This window comes from Podarcis filfolensis (genome assembly GCF_964270895.1).
Source record: "Podarcis filfolensis genome assembly, chromosome: 3".
Taxonomy (NCBI): domain Eukaryota; kingdom Metazoa; phylum Chordata; class Lepidosauria; order Squamata; family Lacertidae; genus Podarcis; species Podarcis filfolensis.
Window position 1 is genome coordinate 396,650 of NC_139606.1, and position 23,890 is coordinate 420,539.

A 23,890-nucleotide genomic window follows, 5' to 3' on the forward strand; every position below is an offset into this window, starting at 1 on the left:
TTTCTCCCGACTGCGTCAGACCAACATGGCTACCTACTTGAATCATATATATCATAAAGACACCAGTCTCCAACATCCCTCATTTGAAGGAAATCAAACCTGGAGTAAGTGCCTGGAACCCCTGGAATCTTGCACCACTTGGAGTTTGACATGGTGTACAACAATATTTACACACACAAGCTAAATGTGCTCATTGGCTAGATTGTGAAAACAGTAGTAAAACCCCTATGGCTTGGTGGGTTTGGAAGTGCTAGGCTTTCATGCTGAAATGCTTTCCTTTCTTTTGCTAAACTCAAGCCTAGTGTGTTTGTTTCATCATATGAGATTATTTATGGCTTACACACTGCAATAAGTCCAAACACAATAAATACAATGTTAAAATACAATCTTTTATTCATTATACAAAATCAAAACTCATTGATCACTATTTGTCCTGTAGGATTTGCCAAATAATTGCCCAGAACCACAACTGCATTGTTAGAATCACACAGTAGTGTGGAAAGTGGTGTGTTCTAAGCTCTCTCCAGATGAATGTTTTTTGCATATGTGTTCTGCAACATATTGATGCAATATTATTAGTGAATTAGTACTGAACTGCTTATGCATCAGTCTGCTTTCTTAGTCTTGCTGTCTAGAGGGGCACTCTGGTGGTACAGCACAAGCAAAGCGGAGCAAACACACACAGACGCCCAAACCTATGTAATAAGGAAAGCTACAGGATTTCTGAAGAAAGCTGTGGGACATGCACCTGTTGAGAATGAAGCAATGTGTCCACCCTGGAACTTCTGTAGGCACTGAAAGCAGAAGAGTACTGAAAGCAGAATGGTGTACAACTGCCTCAGTCATGAATGTGTAATAAACAGTATCTCTGTAGAGGCCCTAACTCTCCTTGGGTGGAGAAAATTGTGCCATTTGCACAATTTGCTTCCTCCTTCCATCTGCTCGCACCTGGGAGCAGTGGAGGAAAAGACTGGCAGCAGAAACTTAAGCATGAGTATTCAGAAGTCCCTCTTGGGTACAATGGGAGAGAGCATGTTGTTTTGAATTGAAGCCTGATCGACTCCAGGGAAGGAGCTCAAAGGCACCTTCTTGAGCCTTATGGTCACCTGGGAGCAGCAGCGATAAAGGGAACGTTTTCTTATGTGTCCGGTAGCATGGCTGAAGAAAGCCTTGCTGGTATCTAACTTCCTGCAGCAATACTGAGAGACAACTAAACTCTGCACTTGGTGCAGTGCACCTGTTGGTTGAATTTTGGGGCTCAGTGAGCACAACATATATTTTATTTAATTAAATTATTTAATTTATATGTTATTCTTCCCAAAGGAGCTCAGGGCAGGCTACAATCCCACATTTGGTCCAAGATGTCAAAAAGTTTGGTGTGTTACCTGTCAAAAGCAACAGAACAAAAGTTCTGTAAGCTATAGAGACAATTATGCATATGAAGCAATATATTGTTTAATAAAAGCATTTAGGTGGAAAAATTTGGCCCTGAAATGAAGTTGTAACATAAATACAACAAGTAGGTGCAGGTTTAAAGTTCTATTGATGTTGGTGGCTCTGAAACATGCCTAACTCCTGGCTGAATTGAAGCCAAAGTCTTACAGATGAAAGTCTTACAGAGGCAGAGCGCAACTTCTATTTTCATCATTTTTATGTTCCAAAATGGTACTTAAACTTCAGCTCTTTGAGCCGATTCCCATGTACGTTTGCACATCCATCTTAATGTATGGTTACTATTCAATGACTATGAGCTGTTTTCAGTGGTTAAGTATACAGTAAAAATGCATAAAAACCCATTTAGTGCTGTAAATCAGACCTAGGTAAAGGTAAAGGGACCCCTGACCGTTAAGTGCAGTCACGAATGACTCTGGGGTTGCGGCGCTCATCTCGCTTTACAGGCCAAGGGAGCCGCCGTTTGTCTACAGACAGTTTTTCAGGGTCATATGGCCAGCATGACTAAGCTGCTTCTGGTTCAACGGAACACCGAAACCAGAGCAGCGCACGGAAACGCCGTTTACCTTCCCGCCAGAGTGGTACCTACTTATCTACTTGCACTTTGACATGTTTTCAAACTGCTAGGTTGGCAGGAGCAGAGACCAAGCAACAGCAGCTCACCCCGTAACGAAGATTTGAACCGCCGACTTTCTGATCGGCAAGTCCTAGGCTCTGTGGTTTAGACCGCAGCACCACCCGCATCCAAAATCAGACCTAGTGGGCAGCAAATGTGTTAGGAAATTATATCCTGCCAGTTTTTTTAACTCTGAAAAGCACCTTTTTGCAACAATAAAAACTACTTAGAAAATTATGGGAATGAAAGCAGAACCAACTTGGTTGTAAACCATTGCAGTGGTTTGTTCTTTCAGATAAATGGTGATCAACTGATATTTCAATTTTTGAGGTAACAAAGTTAAAGAAGCACCAACAAGATTTGTTCCTTGCCATTGCAAGATGACTTACTTTTTTTTTTTTACAAATTTTTCATACACACTTGGCATCGGCTGATGTGTGTTCGGATGAGTCCAGCCTTGAGTGTATCTGCTGAAGGGGAGTGTTGAAATTGATTGTCAATGGTGGTAAGCCAGAAACTGTATTTGTTTGCAAAGTAGTGGCAGGTTCCCTGAGCACCGTTGCATTCGATGAATGGTGTTGCTCGGAAGTCTTCCAAACAGCTACCTGGAGACACGAGTGACTGTCCACCACCTTCAGCACCAGCGGCAGTGTGCTAGGAGAGACCAGGTAGGAGGCTCAAATACAAGATAAGAGAAGTATATACAGTGGTGCCTCGGGTTACATACGCTTCAGGTTACAGACTCCACTTACCCAGCAATAATACCTCGGGTTAAGAACTTTGCATCAGGATAAGTACAGAAATCGTGCTTCGGCAGCGTGGTGGCAGCGGGAGGCCCCATTAGCTAAAGTGGTGCTTCAGGTTAAGCAGAGTTTCAGGTTAAGAACGGACCTCCGGAATGAATTAAGTACTTAACCAGAGGTACCACTGTAATCTGTACTAGCACCATCATTGACTTGAGTGACTGGTTCTACAGGACTCTTTTTTTGTCTCACGCTTCTAACGTCTATATGAAACTGCTGAGTGAGAACAGATATTTAGGGGGGGGTGACACCACCCTCTTAATTGGAGTCAGGTAAAATTGTAGAAGTGCTGAATCTAGAATCAATAATGGACTGGATAAAAGCTGATAAAATGAAACCCAATCCAGAAAAAAATTAAGAGATTCTCAGTAGGTAGCCCATTTGGTCAGGGTCCAATCCTCTCTCTTGCAACTGAATGAATAAAACAACTATAAAGGCCACCAACAAAGGGGGGGCGGCAGCGACACATCTGCACAAGCAAATTGTATCCGGACACATTTGCAGATACACTTTACCAAGGGAAATTCCTCCAGTGCTTCTTGAAAAATCTGCTTGAGACTACTCTGTGGGAACTGGAAGAGACGTAGTTGCATTAAGTATTCTTCATTAAGTATTGAGATAAATTTCCCTTAATATACAGAATTATTAAGAATGAGTGAGCAACCAATATACCAATATATTTCAGCGTTGTGAGAATCAGTGTGAGAAAGCTGTAAGATCTGGCCCTTCCTCTTGCTATGAAAATGCGTTTAAAACGTATCACGTCACCTGGTGACTGGCATAGCTCATGGGGAACACTAGTCCCCCGTTGCCCCCGTTCAAGCAGTTTCCCTGTCTTCCTGTGCATTTCTGAGTGCAATTCAAGGAAATGATGTTAACAGTGTTAACTGTGATCTCAAGCCAAAGAGGGCTTTCAGAGTATCCCACACAAATACAGAAAATCTGGTGAGGCCCTTCTTCAGGTTCCTGAGATCTGATGCCAGAATCCAGGGATGGGTGAAAAGGCTGCTGGTCCAGTGCTAGAAGAAGCCAGGCATGCCTTTCCTGTGTTTTCCATTTACTGAAGATGGCAGCACTTTTTTTCTACTGGGGACAAAGGGGGCTGAAAGTTCAATTCTCTGCTGCCTGGTGGAAAAATATACTCCTAGAATTGTCTAAAATAAAAATAAATAAAAATAAATTGTGAGGAACTAAGAAGATCTTCAAAGGAACCTCCATTGCTTGGAACTCCTTCTTGGCACCCAACTTCCTGCTAATAGAACAAAAGTGGGCTTTGCTGTTCACCTGGATTCTGCCTGCAGAATGTGGGAACCTCTCCTTGATTTCTCACAGTGCCAAAAATGGGTCATCTCTGGTTGCGCCCCATTTGAAGGGGGGGCAGGAGCGGTAAATGCCCCCTTAACTTTGCATGTAGTTGCAGATGTTTTTGCTCCCTAGCCAGCTGTGTTTGGATACGTCAATAGCAGAATTCTGGGCATGTGAAGGTATTGAATTGTACTGCTCCTGTTTTTATTCTCTGGTATTTATTGGAATTTATTCAGATTTATCCTGCTGTTCTGATTTTTATATGGTTTACTTTCTGCTATTATATATTTACATATCTTCCTGAACTGGCTTTCATAAGAGGTGAGTTATAAAAATAATTAAACAAGTAAAGTAAGAATCAAAGGGGGCTGGGGAACTCCTATATTTTAGATGCACATAAAAGTTACTGAGGGAGAAATTGAGATGTTCAGATTTCAGCATATCCGCATCAGCAAAATCTGGGAAATGCTAAGATAAATCATAACTCTATAGCTGAAGTTCACTGTAGCCCTTGGAATATATGTACATGATTTAAACGTGATATCTTCTTGGACGCAAGCTATACTTAGCATTTTAGGTAAGTTATAGTACTTTGACAAATGATTCATTTGTCACATTCCTGTATATGTGGGTTGTGATCCACGCCATGAAAAGCAGCTCAGTACAAACCCTTTTCTACCATGTACTCCACAAAAGGCACTCTCAATTATAGTAATATTTTTTATCACCATAGCAGAGAACTTGGGCAATCAAATTGTTATCTTTAGATGCCTCAGGGGTCACTTCAGCAACTTTTGGTTTCCAGTTTGGTTTTAACATTGCTATTGGAATAATAATAATAATAATAATAATAATAATAATAATAATAATAATAATTTCTACCCCGCCCATCTGGCTGAGTGAGAATCTCTTTCTTCCACTCAAACACTGAATGTTTCTGTTCATGAAACATCCCCCTTCTCGGTCCTGCTTGGAAGAGCTGCTTCTTGCTGTGCCAACTTCCAAAGTGCACTTACTGCACAGGTTAGTTGGCTGTCAAGTGGGAAGGGAAGGCATGCATATAGAGGTATATTTTAAAATCTTTGTTTCACAATCAAGAAAAGAAGCAAATACCATGAGGAAGGAATAGCCGATCCACAAGCTGCGCCATCCTTCAGGACAGTGTGGAATAGTGACATCTTGGCTGTGAATGGCAATGGCAACAGCCGGCGCTTCACAGACGGAGCAACGGCTGATATAAGGCCGGATTTCTTCTTCTTGCACAGGCATCATTGGAAGAGGGGCTGTTGTTGAGAGCCAATAAGACTTATCATTGCGACTTGCATAATAGCAGACGTCCCCAGGATTGCAGTAAAGAAAAGGCATAGTGCTGAATCGAGTCAAACATGAACCAGCTAGACCTGAAAAAGTAAAACACAAACCTTCATTAGTTCTGGTTTTAGATAATACATTTATGGTTCTAGCCAAAGGCCATGACAAACTTGTAGCAATAGTTTTTGGCATCTGTCTCTTTCAAGAGAAAATGGAGTGCACCTCTGGGAGTAAAGTCAAACCACTGCATTGGCAGCACCAAAGTGACCTCCCTTGGGAACAACCCTGGGCAGCATGTGTGGAGAGGTCCTGGGCTGCCCAGATGACAAGCCCCCTCCTTGGCCTCACTGATGGGGTCCAAAGGAAAGCAGAGCAGTATGTTTGGTTGGCTAAAGGAGTTGCCAGAAGGAGGCATACAAGGCACCATCCAATGGCCTTAGGGACTCCACTCTGGATTTTTGCAGGGTTTACTCTTTAGCCTTTTCTTCTCCCGAAGATATTCCACAAGGCAGCAGAGGGTTAGTATCAGAGTAGTCCTTCTAGGTGGGCTCCCTTCCCAGACTGACAAGCCCCATCTGCCCCTCACTTTCCTCTACAGCATGTGCAGAAACTGCTTTCTTGACTATTGGACCAACTATTGGTCTTGTCTGCTCAATCCACCGGAGCCTGTCTTTGAATGCAGGGGAAGTCCCTAACTCACTGAGAGTTTGAGACGCATCAGCTCCCCTCACCTGGTTTAGCTGACCAGGCAAAGGCATCTCCCTGGCATTGTGGCCACTGTCCCATGCTGACAGCTTCTAGGAGCCACAGGTGAGAGCTGAGTGCAGGGTGGGGATGAAAGGTAGGCAAACTAGCCCAGAAGGAGCATGATGTGTCCCCAGCAGAGGTACTACACCCCCCCAGCAGCCCATAAAATAATCCTGAACATACATCCATAATATAAGCCAACATCCATGATGTAAGAGAGAAGATACCAGAGATATCAACAAGCTTAAATCTAGCTTGATTTAAAATTAAACCTCAAAATCACTAAAACAACAAAGCAATTTTATCTAGCTCCTTTTTCCTGATTCCCTCCCCCCGCCAGTACAAACGAGGGCTCTGTGTTACAAAGCTATTACTGTCTCTCAAAAGAAACTGAACCACTTCTGCCAGGGTGTACCTGCTTGCTAATGTGAACAAAGATTTCAGGAAGTGATCTCTTGGGTCTCTGTGTAAGGGGCAGACTAACAGATAACGAGTGATGTCTTCCACCTGAGGTTGACCACAAATACAAAGTCTGTCTGTGGGATCTTGTTATAGTGGTCACCAAGACTGCAGTGGGCATCAGCTGGAAATGCAGCTCAATAAAGGCATTTTTTAAGGACTCTGGCTAGAGTTTTAACTATTTTTTGTGCTTTTATCTTGCATTTTTATCTTGTGAACTGCTCTGAGATCTTCTGATGAAGGGTGGCATATAAATATAGTAAGTAATAAGTAATAAATTAGAGTTTGGTCAGATAACTAGCTCTGAAATGTTCCGTGCTCTGGAGCAGATACTAACAAGAAAATACTTGTTTCTAATTAGTTGCAGGACCTCTTGGATTCTCTCCAGAAGAGCCAAAACCTTCATTAGTGTCTCTCTGTAATTTGTTCTGAAAGTTTAACTCTCAGGTAGGTTCATTACAACTAGAACAGAGGCCAACAGAAACCTTAAGAGGCTGGGGGAGGCCCTTCATAATACTTTAATTGCTAAGCAAAACCCCAGTTTCAAAGAGTACATTTTTCAATTCACCACTTCTGAAATCACTATGATCTAATGGATTCTATTGGTTTCTGGTGCTCTAATTCCGGATACTTTATTCTGAGTCCATATCTAAAGACTTCAAAGTTCTTGGCCACATGATTTTAATGATGCTTTTCTGGTCTCTGGATTCTAAAGAAGTAAGAGTGTTATGAGTGATTCTGGTAAGATAATTTCTGCTATGCCAGGTGTTGGTGCAATTCCATTAGGTTAGGTACACCCCACACATTCAAAGCACCCCTCCCAAATAATCCTAGGAACTGTAGTTTGTTAAAGGTGCTGGGATTTGTTGCATTGTGAACTACAATGCCCAGGATTCCTGAAGGAGAGGGTGTGCTTTGAATGCATAGTGTTTCTGCAGCCTGACTGTTGCACATCCATATTTGCACTCCATTAGATGGCACCTGCGGATGAGAATAGCAACAAATGCAGACAAGCTATTTCCATTTGCCCCTCATTTCTGCCCTCTTCTGAATGGTGCAATGGCTTTCTGTTAGCAACTTCTGCCAGTGCTGTAATGACACATCCATGCAATTGTGCCATCCTGATGTATTAGCAGTTGAGTGTGCTTTGCTAGAATGCTAGTGATGATGCTCCCTCTTGACTGCATTTCTCTTGGTGCAATACCCCAAAGGGGGGGGATTAGCTGTTTGAAAACAGGGTGATGATCCTCTTTGGGGATAAGACTGTTGAAGAGCTAACAGCAAACCACAGACTAAAAAAGAATTCCACATAGTTGCCCTTTCTCTTTTCTCCCATCTTTCTTGAACCATTACATCTGCCGCTGTTTTAAAAAGAAATAATTTTTATTTTAGTCCAGCATTATACCAGTATAAACAGTATAATACCACTTGCATTTAAGAAGGGATTGAAACTACTGGCATGTTGAAAGCACTTACACATGCTACTGGGCTTTGTGCTAAGAATGTTGCTTTCTCGAATTATTAAACTGAATAGGACAGAAAAGCCAAGTCTCTCTGATAGATCTGTGGTTTTCTCCTCTCTCTGTATTATGTATGATAAATTTATGCTTGTACCTAACATCTCAAAATAGCTTTTCTTCATCCACATATGTAATTTCTATCAGTTGCCTGAAAATTATTGGTTAGGTTTAAAATGCAGTTTGTTTTTGTTTTTACAAAACCATGTGAAGAATGCTCAGCTCATAAATGCATACCTAGATCCTGATTGTGTGCCTTATCTTGTCCTTCAAAGTAGAGCAAGCTGTATCCACTCCAGAGTTTGCTCATACCCACTGGACACATGGGCTCTTGATCCGCCTGGCTGTGCTTCACCAAAAGATATCCCATATTGATGCTGCGGCCGGGCATACCTGGCAGCCCAGGAGTACCTGGGTCACCAGCTGCACCTGTGGAGAAGAAAAGGGAGCTTAAATGTTGCAGGAAGTAAACTGACTTAAAGGTTTTACTGCTTATGGAAATAATTCCATAGGAATCTCCATCTGCTCAGTGCTGAATAAACCAGGAGAAGAGGTTAGGTGTTCACAGCTACTAAGCTGAAGCCATTTTTACAGCAGCTCTGACATCCGATGATAAAAGTGTTTGCTTTATGTGCATATAAACCCTCCTCAGTGTCATCTGACATCATGTAGTCCTCTTCGACCCTTTTGGCCTGTAGGGCTGGGTGCCGTGTAGCTGAATATTCTCAAGTCAGTAGCTCTTATCATCTTGCAAGTTTTCCATATGCCGGGAGTTTAAGTGGGGAACAGTAACAGAATGACTCTTACTCTCCTGCCACAACTTTGAACTGAAGTGTGGCAGTTTTGGCGGCGGCGGGGGGGGGGGGGGGCTATATCTCCCACAGCTCCATGTCAACAAATTACATTTTGATTTCATTCTGCCCTGTTACCTTATCCAATTCTATTGCAAAGCACAAGATCTTCACTGCATGCATTGTGGTCTTCCATGCTGGAGTTGTCCCTAAATGAGGCTGACAACAAAGGGGTTCACCACTTTGTGTTTCCTTTTCGGGGAGGTACAGGGGCACCCCCATGGTTAGGAATGGGAACTGTGAGCCAGGCACTGTAGGATAAACTGAAATGCATTTGTTTGGGGTTTATTCTTAAATCCAGGTACTTCTAAAGCTATAAACTGAAAATGGGGCCCCTTTTGTTTAGGAGAGAAGGTGGAACGCCTCTTCCAAAATGATGCCCTGCTGCACAACTACTAACAAAGTAAACTTTTTATTTTTAGAATGACTGTTTCCCCCTCATATGCAATTTTTTTTTGCAGATTTGGTTAACAATCAAGGCTATGATCCAGTGCCACTTACCTGGGAATAACATCTGAGTAAACATGCATAAAATTGTGCTGAAAACTCATATAATTAGTTAATGTAAATTTATTTTCAAATGAGCGAAAGGGGGGGGGGGAGACCCAGGACCAGTATTTACCTTCAAAACCCCCTGGGCCCTGCAGTCCTGTTCTCCCTTGATCACCTCTGAAGCCTGGAGCTGCAGGTATTCCCCCTCTTCCTTGCAGTCCTTGTTTACCCATGGGGCCTCTAGAACCTTGAAAGTAAATTTAAAAAGAATCATAATCCATACCATGTTGTAAGATTTTCATGAGGAACAGAGTCCATTCAAGCTCTCTGAATACTAGATGTGCAGATATGAAGCCCAGATAGTCATGTTTTTATGAAGAAGTCAGGAGCAAAGTGACTTGCATGCAGAAATGGTTGAATAAGGATGGAGCAGGCACATATTATTTGAAGGAAGAGGAAACCATCCTATTCAGGCCTCTTGGTCATCAACAAGAGCAATGCACCTATGGCAAATACCTCTGACTGCAATTATGGCATACATGTTTGGAATGAGGGTGGAATTGCCTACAGATTTCAGTCTTATCAGGGACAGGGATAGGCGATACAGTTGTACCAGAATGGGTTCTGGAGAAAGAAGAAAAGATTGGATGTGTTTTATTTGTCTAAAGCTCAGCAGGACAGGTCAGAAAGTACTGGGCATCATTTCCGAAGCTTGGCATGCCAGCAAATCAACACTAAGCTTGAGTCATGAGCGGCCAGTTATCACATAATGGTCCGTCCCCCCTCAGGGAGGTACTTCTGGAATGACTCCAAAGTGGCAGAAATATGAAAAGTATTGGTACAGAGTTGTACATTCATGGGGAGTTTTCAGTTAGGTTCCCCAAAGTCACCAAATAAATTTCTGTGAGCCCCTGACCTGACTTGGATAATTACTGCATGAGCCTTCTTCATTAAAATTCCAATTTATTGGGAGAAAATGTTATATGCAAAACAGGATTGGGCCATGAAAAACAGCCTTAACTCACTAAGGCCATTTTGCATATCCATGTTCCTACCTGGAGATCCTGGTGGGCCTTGAGGACCCATCTCGCCCAACGTGCCAGGAAGCCCTCTGTTTCCAGGAGCACCTGGGCTCCCTTGTTCTGAAACCAGTTTAGGAAGGACAGGAGGCAGTCCAGGGGAACCTGGAGGTCCCTGAAATCCTGAAAGTTAAAAATGCACAACAAAGTAACAGACAGACTATTCCACTTGCCTTGGGCGCTCTTTCTTGTTAGTTAACCCAGGAGCTCATTGCTCATGTTCGAAAGCAGTGTTTGAAACCCCCATTGTTCTAGGCGCATTTTGCGACAGGGAATTTCTTCAGCGTGAGCCGTTTCTGAGCTCTGGGCGCAGTACTGTGCCTAAGATTTCAGATTAAAACTGCAGAGTGGAAGGAAAGGAGGACCTTTTCCTGCCTCCTCACTTCCAGCTACTCTCTGAAGATTGGAGAAGAGAGAGACCCCCTGAAGAATATTAGGGGGGTGGGCAGGGGAAGGACTAGACCATGTGAAAAATGAAATAATACTTTAACTGCAGTTCATTCATTTTCAGCTTTGTATTCTTGTTATAAAAAGTGTGCCTAGACATTCTGTAGTTGTGCCCATACCTTAGGTTTAAAGTGCCATTTAGCTCCTAGCTTTCATATCTCAGTTTCTAACACTGGTTAGAAGCAGTGGTGGTGTCATGGCAGACTTGGACATCGAGTTCAGCAGAGTAAGTAGGAGGCCTTTAAACCAGAATCTATGTCAGATTTCCTCAAACTTGGCCCTCCAGATGTTTTGAGACTACAGTTCCCATCATCCCTGACCACTGGTCCTGCTAGCTAGGGATCAAGGGAGTTATAGGCCAAAAACATCTGGAGGGGCGAGTTTGAGGAAGCCTGACATAGATTCTGATCTATGTTAAAAACTGGCCCAGAGGCAGAGCACACAGTGGCAGAGCAGTGGGATCTCTCCTCCCAGGAGAGCACTGGTCATTATGCTGTGTCCAAACCCTCTGTTGCCTCCTGCCAATGGAGAGCCTGATTCCTCTGGCCCTGTGGCTCCTTCGTGCCAATGTGAATCTCTGGTGGGAAGAGCAGAACAAGGTGACATTGGTAGACTATGTGGAACCTCTCTGGTGAGCCTACCATCTCCTAACTCAATCCCTAGCTTCCTGTACCCCTTCTTTGACTGTTAAATTGTAAAATTAAGGCCCCAGGTTAGAATTGATCCATGGCTGACATCACAGTTACAATTTTTTTATTACCTTCCTATTAGACCAGGAAAGGGATGCGGGTGGTGCTGTGGGTTAAACCACAGTGCCTAGGACCTGCCAATCAGAAGGTCGGTGGTTCGAACCCCCGCAACGGGGTGAGCTCCCGTTGCTTGGTCCCTGCTCCTGCCAACCTAGCAGTTTGAAAGCACGTCAGAGTGCAAGTAGATAAATAGGTACCACTCCGGCAGGAAGGTAAACGGCGTTTCCGTGCACTGCTCTGGTTCTCCAGAAGCGGCTTAGTCATGCTGGCCACATGACCCGGAAGCTGTACGCCAGCTCCCTCGGCCAGTAAAGCGAGATGAGCACCGCAACCCCAGAGTCGGCCACGACTGGACCTAAAGGTCAGGGGTCCCTTTACCTTTACCTTTACTAGACCAGGAAGGGAAGGACTTTGTAAACCAGTTACACAGACATCCTGACCCTGAGACTGCAAAATTGTTTTTTTTAGTGTTTGCTTTGTTTTCATTTTTATCATTAACAACCATCACCCTCCCTTGATGTCAGGCATTCAAACAGTTGCCTCTCACCTTAGCAACCAGGGATCTTTCAAATCCCCCAAAGACCTCGATTCCCTAGACAGGAACCTTCCTCCCTTTCTTCTCTTTCTTCTCTTCTCTTTCTTTTCTTCACTATCACTTGCTGTTGCACTACATCACACCTGAGCCTCGCAGAAATAAGGGCAGAGAGTGATTCCCTGCTCCTCTCTGGCAAGTCCACCTACTGGCAATCCTTTTTCTCCCCCTCTGTCTCAGCTCTTCCGAGGGAAGCCCTTCTCCTACTCTTCCTTAGTTTCACAGGGCAGCCCACTTATCTCCTTCTGCATCATCCTGACACTCCTAACACCTTGACAGCTGCTGCTTCATTTGTCCCTTCTTTTTTGTCCCTAACTCTGTCATTCCAGCCTGTCATCTGGGGATTTAGCCAGTCTTTATCCTCGCTCCCTCCCTCCCTCCCTCCCTCACACACTCACTCATTCTTTCCTTCCAAGCTTGACCATGTCTCCCTTTCTTGGGAAGACCTGATCTCTCCCCCCCCCCCTTGCTGTACTCTGGTCTTCTGCCTTGCCTGTCTCACCTCAAAACCTCCTTTCCCCTTTCCCTCACTCACTCTTCATAGACCTCCAGCAGATCTAACATGACCCTCCAGGCCTCCCCATTTGGCCCGTGAAACAGTTTTCAGAAAGCCCCACCCACCTGCCCCTTAGCTGACATCATAGAAGGCAACAGAAACAGGCGGGACTTCAAAGGCGCAACCGAAAGCTCCCAGTTGTTCCTCTGAAGCAGCAAGGTGCACCTTCAATGCTCCAGCATGTCTTCCATCAGCTGGATGGAAAGGCATTTCTTCTTCAAACAATGCTGATTACTTTGTTGCTGTCAGGCCAAGCTGTTTTAATTTCTGGTTCCAAATGTGTTTTGATGTATTTTTATTATTGTTTCTAACTTGTTTGTTTTTATTACTTTGTATTTATAATGTTGGTTTCGAATGCTGTAAGTTGCCTTGTACCTTGATTTTGCAGCCTCCAGTTGCTCCTGTTTCCCACCCTCCCGCCCTTTAAGGTTTCGTTCCTTGACCTTGCTATGGACCTTGGTTGGTCACCGTTGAGGGGCCTGGTAGGAATTTTTTCCACTTGGCAAATTGGCATCGGCCACTTGGTTTTTCGCCTACCTCATAGCAAATGGTCACAACTTTCTTGGTATTGGCAGTTAGGCATTGGTATTGGTATTGCTATGTAGATGGAAGAGGGGAGGAAGCGCCATCACCTGCCCCACATATTGAAGGGTAGTCCGATAAAGGATTCCGGGGGACGTGGCCCTGTCTGAAGCCTATGGAGGTGAGGGCCTAAGGCACGCCCCCGAGCGGTGACCCCGGGGGAGTTCCTAGTTGATGTGCATCAGCAGGACTCCCCCTACTGGTGGTAACCCTTCCCGGACTTCAAGCGGATGGGCTGAAGCCAGATATAGTCGGTTAGGACCAATGCCTAAGCCAATACCGCTCATCACCTGTAACCAACAAAGTTGTGGCCTTATTTAGCCCATCAACCTTAATAATTGTGTCATGTGTCTTTATTTCCACGGGGGGGGGGGGGACTCGTCACGCGAATAGCTATATAAAAAATAAACTTGAGGAGGCTGGAAGAAGAAGCATTTGAAGGTGCACTCCCACCCGCAGATCAGCTGATTGTGGAAAGGGTGCATCTGGCTCAAGGCTTTCAAATGCCCCTCTCATGTTTCACTTTCAAATTTCTGCTGAGATTTGGAGGAGAAATGTGGGTGGGGTGAAAGCCCCTCTGAAAGCCCAGTGGTCTGCGGTGTGTTTTGGTCTATAAAATGCAATAGCTTTTGAAGATTTATAAACACTGCATGAACTGGCATAGTAGAAATAGTTACTCACCAGGAAATCCTCGGTCTCCTTTGGGTCCAGTGGGGCCAAAGTCACCAGGCGTTCCCAATATGCCAACAAAACCCATGACTCCTTGTTCCCCTTTATATCCTTCAAGGCAAAACAATGGTATGGTGTTACTGCATGCCTGCTTAATGTGTTTTGGTAGCTGCTCTTTATACTAGGTTTTTCCATCATACCTTTTGCCCCAGGGAACCCTGGAATTCCAGGTCTCCCATCTGCACCATGGTCTCCTCTAAGTCCTTTTGAACCATCTTCTCCAATTATGCCGATCTGCCCCACTTCTCCTTTGCTTCCAGGTGGAGCAGCTATTCCTGGTGGTCCTGGTGGTCCTGGGTAGCCTACAATATATACACAAAGATTAAAACTTGGGACTGAAAGACCACATAGGCAACATGTTTGGGGGCCTGTCTTCTCCTGATTGTAGCAAGTTAATGTAGAGCTGAATTAAATAGAAGGTGCAGCCTACCTGCAGCATCCATGTCAATAAGTAAGAGGAAAAGATGGGCAAGCTGTGAAATGGCATTTCTGATGGTTGGAGAGCAGTTTACATCACTTTTCCAGACAAAAAGCTTTTCCTTGGGGTAGCTTCCAATGCTACAATTCTATGAGTCTACATCTGTGTATCTGGTTATTCCCTGTATTCCTTCTGATAGTGCCTTCTGAATACAGTGTCTCTGAAGCTTCTGCTTTTATCAGTTGCTGCTTTGCTCAGAGTGGCTGGGGCAGCCCAGTCAGATGGGTGGGGTATAAGAAATAGAATAATAGCAAAAAATGATTTTTTCATCAGGACAAGACTTGTGCCCTGAACCAAAGCTTGTTCCTAAGACTAAGCCTTTCATTGGTTTCAAACTCTTGTCTTAATATCAATTTATCCAAACCCAAACAACCATGTATTGGATGTATCAATACATCTTTGAATATACATAGCTCATACATCTCAAATAAATGAAAAAATGAGTCCCTCTTTGTTCCCTTCAGAGACTCCTCTGTGGGGAAGAACATCCCCAACCCTAGTCTGCGCTGTTCAAGCAAATGCTACATAAGGAAAAGCCTTCCCGCAGGGAATGATGGATTGTTCGACCCATGATTGATGTGCCCTCTGGAACAGTGGGGGGGGCAATGGAGAAGGGAAAGGGCATCATAAATTTGCATCCTGCTGACAGAACAGTCTTCCATTATAGTGAGGAACACAACTGTATACATGACAAAATGTGTAAATATAGGCAGAAGTTACAAAACTCTATGCATAAGCACCCAGTCCATCCGTGGAGACCCAGGACCAACCAGTTAGAAGCCACATGGTCCCCGTTACTCCCAACAAGTAGCTATATAACCAGATATATGCTACTCTCTGTAAGCTATCTTCCACCTCCATTTCTAACTCTGATCTCTCTCTCTCCCCTCCCCACCATACTCTGTTAGTGCAACCCACTAGACCCAATGAACACTAAGGCAAGAGACACAGAGCGGCCCAGGTGGGATGGCAAGGAAACACCTTACAAACCAGAGAAGCAGGAATAGTTAGCTTAGAAGCAGTAGCATTAAATGTGAGGGCATAGTGCTTAGTAGAGACCTAATGCTGAAGCCACAACAATGCTAAAAGACAAAAAGAAAAAGATTCATTTTTGCCAAGGGAACACTCGGTGGCAAAACTAAGGCAGTAGTATCAAAATATCAAGATAAATCTAAAATATCTCTGTATCAACTGAAAGTAGTGGGATTGTGTTTACCTGGCACACCATCCAAACCTGGTGATCCCACATCACCAGGTGCTCCAGATATGTTTGAAACTCCAGGAAGGCCTGGTCTTCCCTCAGGTCCAGGGCTCCCGGGTGAGCCTCTCTGTCCTGCCAGTCAGAAATCAAATAGTTACTCCTGGAGATTGATGCACAGGAAAGCTGAAGCGCACCCTTTGTTAAATATTTTCAAAAATTCTGAGAATATGTTGTTTGTTTTTAACAATACTGTCATTATGGTTGCTTCCCATCACAAGAAATTAAGTTTCACCTATATTCTTGTCTGCAGTTTTTGTTATCATGATTGTGTGTCTTTTTTGCTTTGTATTTTTTCTGGTTTGGTATTATATGTTCATTTTATTTATTGTTTATTTGTATGACGCATAAGTATAAATAAAGTATTTAATAAAAAGGGGGGGGGGAGAAATTAAGTTTCACCAAAGCATATTGTTTCTTCCACATGAGATTACTATACATGCAGGTGTTGCTATCAGAACACTCTTTATCCAAAACACTAAGAGCTATCCAAACACAAAGAATTATACCTAAGCCTCGCTACACAAATGCCTGATTCAGATACTTGAACAGACAGAGTTTGCCTGCTCCCTTACTCATTGGTATTTTGCTGGTCGGCAGCAGCTGTGTGGGCAGAAACAATGCAGCGAAAGAGAGACATCAGACAAATCACAGATTAGAAGTGTTCCTATAGGAAATAATGGAAATCATCAGCTTGCTATGTGAACGCTTGCCTAACAATTTCCTGGGAATGCCTTATGTTCAGAAAGCGGAACCTGCATGTAACTTTGTGGGATGCCAAATAATATAATGGTAGCAAGTGATGTAGGATTACAAATCTTACCAATCTTGTTAACAATATTTTCTTTGATAAGTATAAATTCATATTATAAAGATATATAACTCTACCCTTTTCACACACCAATTTGCCATGAGAGTACTTTCTTAAATGAAACCTATAATTTGTTAAATATATTTTGCTAATTGGTGGTGCCATGTATAAAACCATTGAACTGTAGGGATCAGATGGGATTACCATGAGGAATTATAAAATATACATCAAGCCATCGTGTCCACGATGAAGACATTGTGTTGACTGGGTTTGATATATTGACGATAATTTCTGATTAAATCCCATAAGATTCTACATTCATGCCCTTTTGATGCCCTTTTGCCTCTGCTGCCCATTTCTCCTTGCTCTTCACGAATCACGTACACACTTAGACAGGCAGGCGTCCTGTGTCCTCAAAGACTGGGCAGTTTTGTCTTTGTAGTTTCTAATAGGTAATCTTAGGATGTTAATCTTGGAGCCAGGAAACAGATCTCACATGAAGGTCATAGTGATTGTTGTCCTCCTGGCCATCCTCCTTATCATATCTGTATTGCTTGTTTATTACCTTTGGGATTGCCAGATGCACCCCTTTGTAGTTCTCAACTTATTTACCACCCCTTTGTAGTTCTCAAGTTATTTATCCCAAAATATATGCATGCTAATTAGTGTTGTAGTGTTACTTTTTCCCCACGTGGGGTTTGATGAAATGCTCAGAGGAAATATGATTGGTTCTTACGAGCACTGTGTAAAAGATTCTTTTGCTAATAAAATGGCCTGGTGAGGGGTGTGGTTTACGCACTTTTCTCCGAAAGCCTTGCTGGTCAAAGCCTCGTGTCTTATTTTAATCAGGGTCCAGTCCTTCCTTTACTTTGCAAACGCAACATTGAACAACAGACTGACCTAGATCTCCTCTTTCTCCTTTCGGACCAGGAGCTCCTCTGCTGCCTTCAATTGGGCTTGGCTCTCCCATGGTACCTTTGTCACCCCAAATACCTGGGAAACCTGGTGGGCCATATCCATCTGGACCTGTTGTGCAAAAACTTAGATAAATTAGTATCACTTTTCCCAACCCGGAAATGGGCATCTCAGCAATGTTCATTTTAAACTATCCTATGCATCCTGTGTGGAAAGCTGAAATGTTTAGACAGATTCCCTAATGAACTTACAATGTAAGATAGCCAACCTCATTAACCATCAACATAATGTGAACATACCTGGGGATCCTGGAAAGCCCTTGGTACTTGGCAAACCATGTAATCCAGTGATTCCTCTGGCGCCAGCAGCACCTGCCAAAAAGCCACCCATTATTTGTTATTCTTCGATCTGATTTACCAAATGTTACAGATTTCTCTGGAGGCACTGTATTTTTTTGAAATGAAACATCTTCATGTGAGCCATTTGCTTTGCACTGATTACTATATCAGAAAAAACTTGCTGCAATTACTTTAAACAATTGTGCTCACTAGGATGCAGCAATTAAAGTATTTCTGCTCCATATGAAATGTTTTGCCTCAAATTTAAAACTTGAGTGTGTTATAGCTCATGAATGACAGTTTGGCTGTTGCTTTTTAAAAACAAATTTCTGACTGGTCAAAACAAAACCATCCTGGAGGCTAAAGCAGGTCTTTACAAGTTTATAGTCTGATTGTCTGATTCACTGACTCTGAGAAAACATTTAAATTGATTTTATACAGCAGCAACATTTTAGCAATAAGATTATAACAAATATTTCAAAAAGATGAAAATACATTGTTAACTGTACAGCCTTATATAACCAAGACACTTAACTTATGAAGGGTTTATGGCCGTAGAGTTAGATATCCTGCCAGGCTTATCTAGGTTGCACTCCCTCGCCTTGGAAGGAAGAGTTACCAAACTTTTCATTCTCGCTTCTTCCCACCAGATGAAGCTTCCAGTAAGGATGTCTAAGCTAAATGATCCAAGCTTAGAAGGCATGGCTTAAGAAACCCACCTTTGTGCTTCTATACAAATAATTTAGGAACTCTTACTGCTGTATGGAAAAGGCAATGAATCTGATCTATGATGTGTTTGTAAGTAAACCATTTTTGACTTACCAAATGTGTGGTCTCTTTCTATGCTAAGGGAAGTGGAGAGCTTTGGAAATGACATAAAACAGGATATTTTAAAGGTCTAATAGCCTATATTTCCACACTTTACTTTGCTGCATGTTTTGTGATTTTGAATCACTGCTGGGGCTCTCTCACCGAGGAGTACTTGCCCCAAACCTGGATCCAGGCATCTTAGGGAATTCTTTTATTAACCAATTGCTAAAAAATCCAACAAGGGTTATGGGCCCAGGGAGGAATATATTTTGTTGATGTTCCAGGGATGTAATTTCAGATTTTTAAATGAATTTTTAAAGCCTGGTTTTTAATAGCAGACCCCCCATACCAGTTTTCACAAGGCTTCCTGTGCAAAGCTTTTCATCTTTTGTTCTTCTAAATTCAGGGAATATTATCCCCCCTCCTCTTTCCATCGCATTCCAAAGTAGCTAGGCAGAAAAAGGGTGGGTGTGTTTTTCTGTTGGAGATTTTTGAGAACAATCTCTTATTTTGGCATTTTTCCTGCCATCATTTTAATTCTTTTTAGTGTTTTTCTTTCTTTTTGGATAGCCAAAACTCAATTGCTGCTCATAGCTCCAGACTGCTTAGACTTACTGAGAGTAGCTTTATCGAATGGAAGCCAATTTCTTTTCATTGTGTATTATCTGTTTTAATATCTCTTCCTTTTCTCTCTCTCTTAATCTTCTTTGGATTGAGTTCTGCTGTATTAAAAAGCCTCTTATTACAGCTTTCGATGCATGCCATACTACATTCAGGTCCACTCCTTTATTTAGATTTAATTCAAAATAGTCTGTTAATGTCTTTTGCACATTCCCCAATATTACTTTATTGTCCAACAGTCCATCGTTCAATCTCCATCTGAATGAGGTCTCTTCCTTTCCTTTCAACTCCATTGTTATCACATTATGATCTGAGAGAGTTCTCGGAAGAATTTCTGATTTTATTACTCTTGATGACAAATCTCTGGAAATCCAAATATAATCTATCTGTCCTGTGCTTTGATTTGGGTCTGAGAAGAAACTGAATTGTTTCTCTAGTGGGTGTTTTAGTCTCCATATATTAACATGGATAGTCTTTCAAACACCTAGCTGGTTCACTCTAACAATTGTGACACAGCTACTCAGATGATAGAAAAAGCCTTTTGATTTACAGTGGTACCTCGCAAGACGAATGCCTCGTAAGACGAAAAACTCGCAAGATGAAAGAGTTTTTCATTTTTTGAGTTGCTTCGCAAGACGAATTTCCCTATGGGCTTGCTTCGCAAGACGAAAACGTCTTGCAAGTTTGTTTCCTTTTTCTTAAAACCATTAATACCCAGGGTGCATTGCTTGAAGAGGCGCAGTTGCGACTTGACTTAGAAAATGTATGTACAGTACTGTACACTTTGGTGATTTTTAAACTTTTTTTAAAAAAACTTTTTTTTTGCTTCGCAAGACGAAAAATTCGCAAGACGAAAAAACTCGCAGAACGAATTAATTTCGTCTTGCGAGGTACCACTGTACAAGAAAATATTCTCATTGAGCTTGGACGAGGGAACTAGACAAGAAAGACAGTTACAGACATGTGACACAGTTGCAAGATATTACTGAGAAGCTGGAACAAATCAAGAGGCTGAACCAACTACTCTTATGAGGCAAAGTTACAACATAGGATTGGAAGGGAAGGTGAATAATGGGGTGCAGACATGCCAGAGGTGTATAAAAATTATGCATGGTGTGAAGGAATAGGAATTTCAGCCATTCTCTGTTTGGTTTTTGGTTGTAAAACCTGGGTTATAAAATGCTTGCCTCTATCTTGTCTTGTTCTATTACTGGCTCAGTAGTTTGGTTGAATCTATCCCTGACAGTTTGCCAAGTTGCTTCTACATACTTGTGCCAAGATTTGTCTGTTTGCAGGACAATTAACAGTGTGGGGATGGAGGGCAAACATGGTTCTGATGCTCCTTTCCTCCCTTCAAGGCTGCTGTCAGAAAGTCATTTAAAGAGACAGAAATGTGTCTTTTTCATAATGTGTAGATTAGCTCTAATCTAAAATTTGTGTATTAGAACATCAAAGAAAGTATTACTTGCATTTACTGGAAATAGGCAAGAGAAGGGTGCATAACTTCTCCTTAAGTCCAAAATATACAATGATGTATTACTGACAACTAGGATGAATATAATTTACCTTTACTTCCTGGAAGCCCAATCCACCCAGAACTTCCTTTTTCACCTGATGATCCAGGAAATCCTGGATCTCCAGATAAACCTTGTTCGCCAACCTGCCCTGGGAATCCTGTAGAACAAGTAGAGAGCTATCACTAAGCAACCCTTGAATTGTTACAATATAATTCTAATGGTGGTGAAAGTGATACTGGATTTCTTACAAGAGTGAACTACAGTGGTACCTCTGGTTACAGACGCTTCAGGTTACAGACTTCGCTAACCCAGAAATACTACCCCAGGTTAAAAACTTTGCTTCAGGATGAGAACAGAAATCGTGCTGCGGCAGCGGGAGGCCCCATTAGCTAAAGTAGTACCTCAGGTTAAGAACAGTTCCAGGTTAAGACTGGTCCTCCAGAATGAATTAAGTTCTTAACCCGAGGCACCACTGCATTCTAAAACTCCTAATGATCTGATGTGAAAAAATCTGATTTGATCTGTATATGACTAAAAATATCTTATACAGATCATTTTAAGATGTCATAAAGAGGACACTTCATCAGTCAAATCTCCCTATGGTTAATTTAAATCCTGCAATTTCTTATATAATATTACATTAATCCAATACTGCTTTCTTACGTTGCAGTCCCACCAAATATGTCTATAATGTGTAAGATATTGTTTGTATCTCCAGCAATATACTGTGTATTAGAAGGCTGAAACATCTTGGAAGTCTATGTAGACAATATCACCACAAATAAATATACTGGTAGTTGACATTTCCCCCCTGCTGGAATGAGATCCCTTGAGTAATTAAAACCTGCAAGTGGTAAAGATACTGGTACAAACGTCTCTTTCCTTTTAATGAATGCTCTTTATTCTGGGTTGCCTTAGCTCACATAGAACTTTTTTTTAAAATGGCAAACAGCTGATTGGAAATTATACGAAGTCTATGAAAAAGGAAGCAGTAACCATAGGTAAGGGAGATTTCTTCCACATATGGTGGAATTGTACAAACATTCTATAGAATTGTGTTTACAGAACCTGGGGGTTCCCTAGTTGGTGCCTCCCACCGTTCTGAGGCATCCAGCCAACTGTTTGGGGTCTGGTAGTGGAGCCACTGGATCCAAAGTTGGTCCATTTTCTGAAAAGGTTTCCAATGTGGGCCCCTCTGCTGCCCCTGTTTAGAGCTGGTACAGTAAAACCCCACGATCATTATCTTCCGCCCTGACTAGCAGGAGCTGAAGGCCTGTGGCTGCAGCAATGGCTTGATTGCTCCAGTCATCACAAGGTCCGAGTTAGGATTGCTCTGCTTATAGTGAAAGCCAGTGCTTTTTGTTCTGGGGGGACACAGGGGTGCACGCATACCCCTAAACATTCTGTGACTCTAAGTTTGGCCTCATTGAGAGGCAGTATTTTAATATGAGTAGGAAAAGGAGAGTACTCCTAAACATTTTTTTAGAAAGAAAAAAAGCACTGGTGAAAGCAGAACAGGGGTTAAAAAATGCCCTCATAGCCAAATTGACTTTGTTTCAATGACTAGTTTAAACTTAAGAATATGCATCAAGTATAAGCATCTGTTTTAAAGTATATAATGAAAAAGCAGTCAGTATCCAGTATTGCTTTTACTTTGCTGTATCAACACTTTGTTATTCATTTTTAGTGTATTTTTTTAAAAAGTGTTTTATATAAGCACATTATATACAAAACAGGAAATCCCACCTCTTTGCCCTTGCAATCCAGGGGAGCCTGGGGAGCCCCTCATGCCCTGAATGCCAGGAAAACCTGGAACACCAGCATCACCTTTTCCTCCTTTGGCTCCTTCTACCCCTGCAAAAAAGAAAGAGAAATATTTATTGTTCCTCTCCCCCTTATCTGCCTGTATCGCTAAACCATATCGTTTTAAAGCAGATTTTTAAATTTATCCTTTTATCTTTTTAAAACAATTTTTGAATTAGATGACTTTTGAATTTATCAGAAACAATTCAAATGATGTTATATTTCTGTTCCCTCCTAACTGCCCTATCAACTGTGCTAAAAAGTTTAATTTGAAAATAGTGAAGCAGAAAAGGTCAATAATTTACCATTAACTAGCACTCTGCACAGATTTTTTATCCATTCCCTAAAACCAATATCTTGTATTGAATTATTTTTTAATAAGACACACTGTGGTAGTTAATTTTCCTTCTTTACAAGTTTCCTGTTAATGTTGTTATCTTGGTGAAATTGTTGCCATGTTGGAACCTGTTTTATATTTGAGCTTTCCCCCAGTCAACAGGAATGTTTTTACCAATGGATATTTATCAATATACTGTAGCCAATATCTTGAGTTTTATCCCAGATCATGTTCTTGTACTTTAAAAAGCTCTGAAAACTAGGAAATAAATTCCAAAATAGTTTGCCACCTCCTTGCACCGTATACAACAAAAAACTAAATACTTAAATACAAGTGTCAGGGAACTGTCATCGGAAGAACCGGTGGTGCAAGGGCTCCCAGAGGTTGAGAGAGACTTATCAGCGGAGGACGGAACCAGCAGGGGGAGAGAAAGAGCTCCAAGGGAAAGTGAGTCGGAAGAATGGCTCAGAGACAATTCCAGCGAGAACAGCGGGGAGGTTTCAGGACCTCCTATAGGGACACCCACTCCTCGCCGGAAACTGTCACGCAGAGAGTCCAGAAGACGTGTTTCCGTTAAGGAGCTTTTATGCTGGAAGAAATTCCGTAAACGCCCACTGTCGGATTCTGCCAGCGACTGACGGAGCCATGCTTATGGAGCTCCGTTACAGACAGTGGTTTGTGGACTTAGCCAAACACTGAGGGACTAGGAACTTTA

General features: G+C 42.3%; 1 protein-coding gene across 2 annotated transcripts in view; it reads right to left on the minus strand.

Moving 5' to 3' along the window:
• Positions 1-368: 368 nt before the first annotated feature.
• Positions 369-23,890, minus strand: part of COL4A2 (collagen type IV alpha 2 chain) — a 196,129-nt gene continuing 172,607 nt past the window's right edge. Inside the window, exons 37-49 of one of the 2 annotated variants that reach the window (XR_014546319.1) lie at positions 22,782-22,889; positions 21,085-21,192; positions 18,049-18,120; positions 17,735-17,860; positions 15,982-16,098; positions 14,428-14,589; positions 14,240-14,338; positions 10,609-10,755; positions 9,684-9,800; positions 8,448-8,639; positions 5,290-5,576; positions 684-2,722; positions 369-631 (exon numbers count right to left, since the gene is read on the minus strand). Coding sequence is in view for 1 of the 2 variants with exons in the window: in XM_083606368.1 (XP_083462494.1) it covers positions 2,468-2,722; positions 5,290-5,576; positions 8,448-8,639; positions 9,684-9,800; positions 10,609-10,755; positions 14,240-14,338; positions 14,428-14,589; positions 15,982-16,098; positions 17,735-17,860; positions 18,049-18,120; positions 21,085-21,192; positions 22,782-22,889 (1,790 nt within the window). In the remaining variant the exon portion in view is untranslated. Of the gene's footprint in view, positions 2,723-5,289; positions 5,577-8,447; positions 8,640-9,683; positions 9,801-10,608; positions 10,756-14,239; positions 14,339-14,427; positions 14,590-15,981; positions 16,099-17,734; positions 17,861-18,048; positions 18,121-21,084; positions 21,193-22,781; positions 22,890-23,890 lie in introns of both variants that reach the window. The other variant, XM_083606368.1, reaches the window with a different exon arrangement.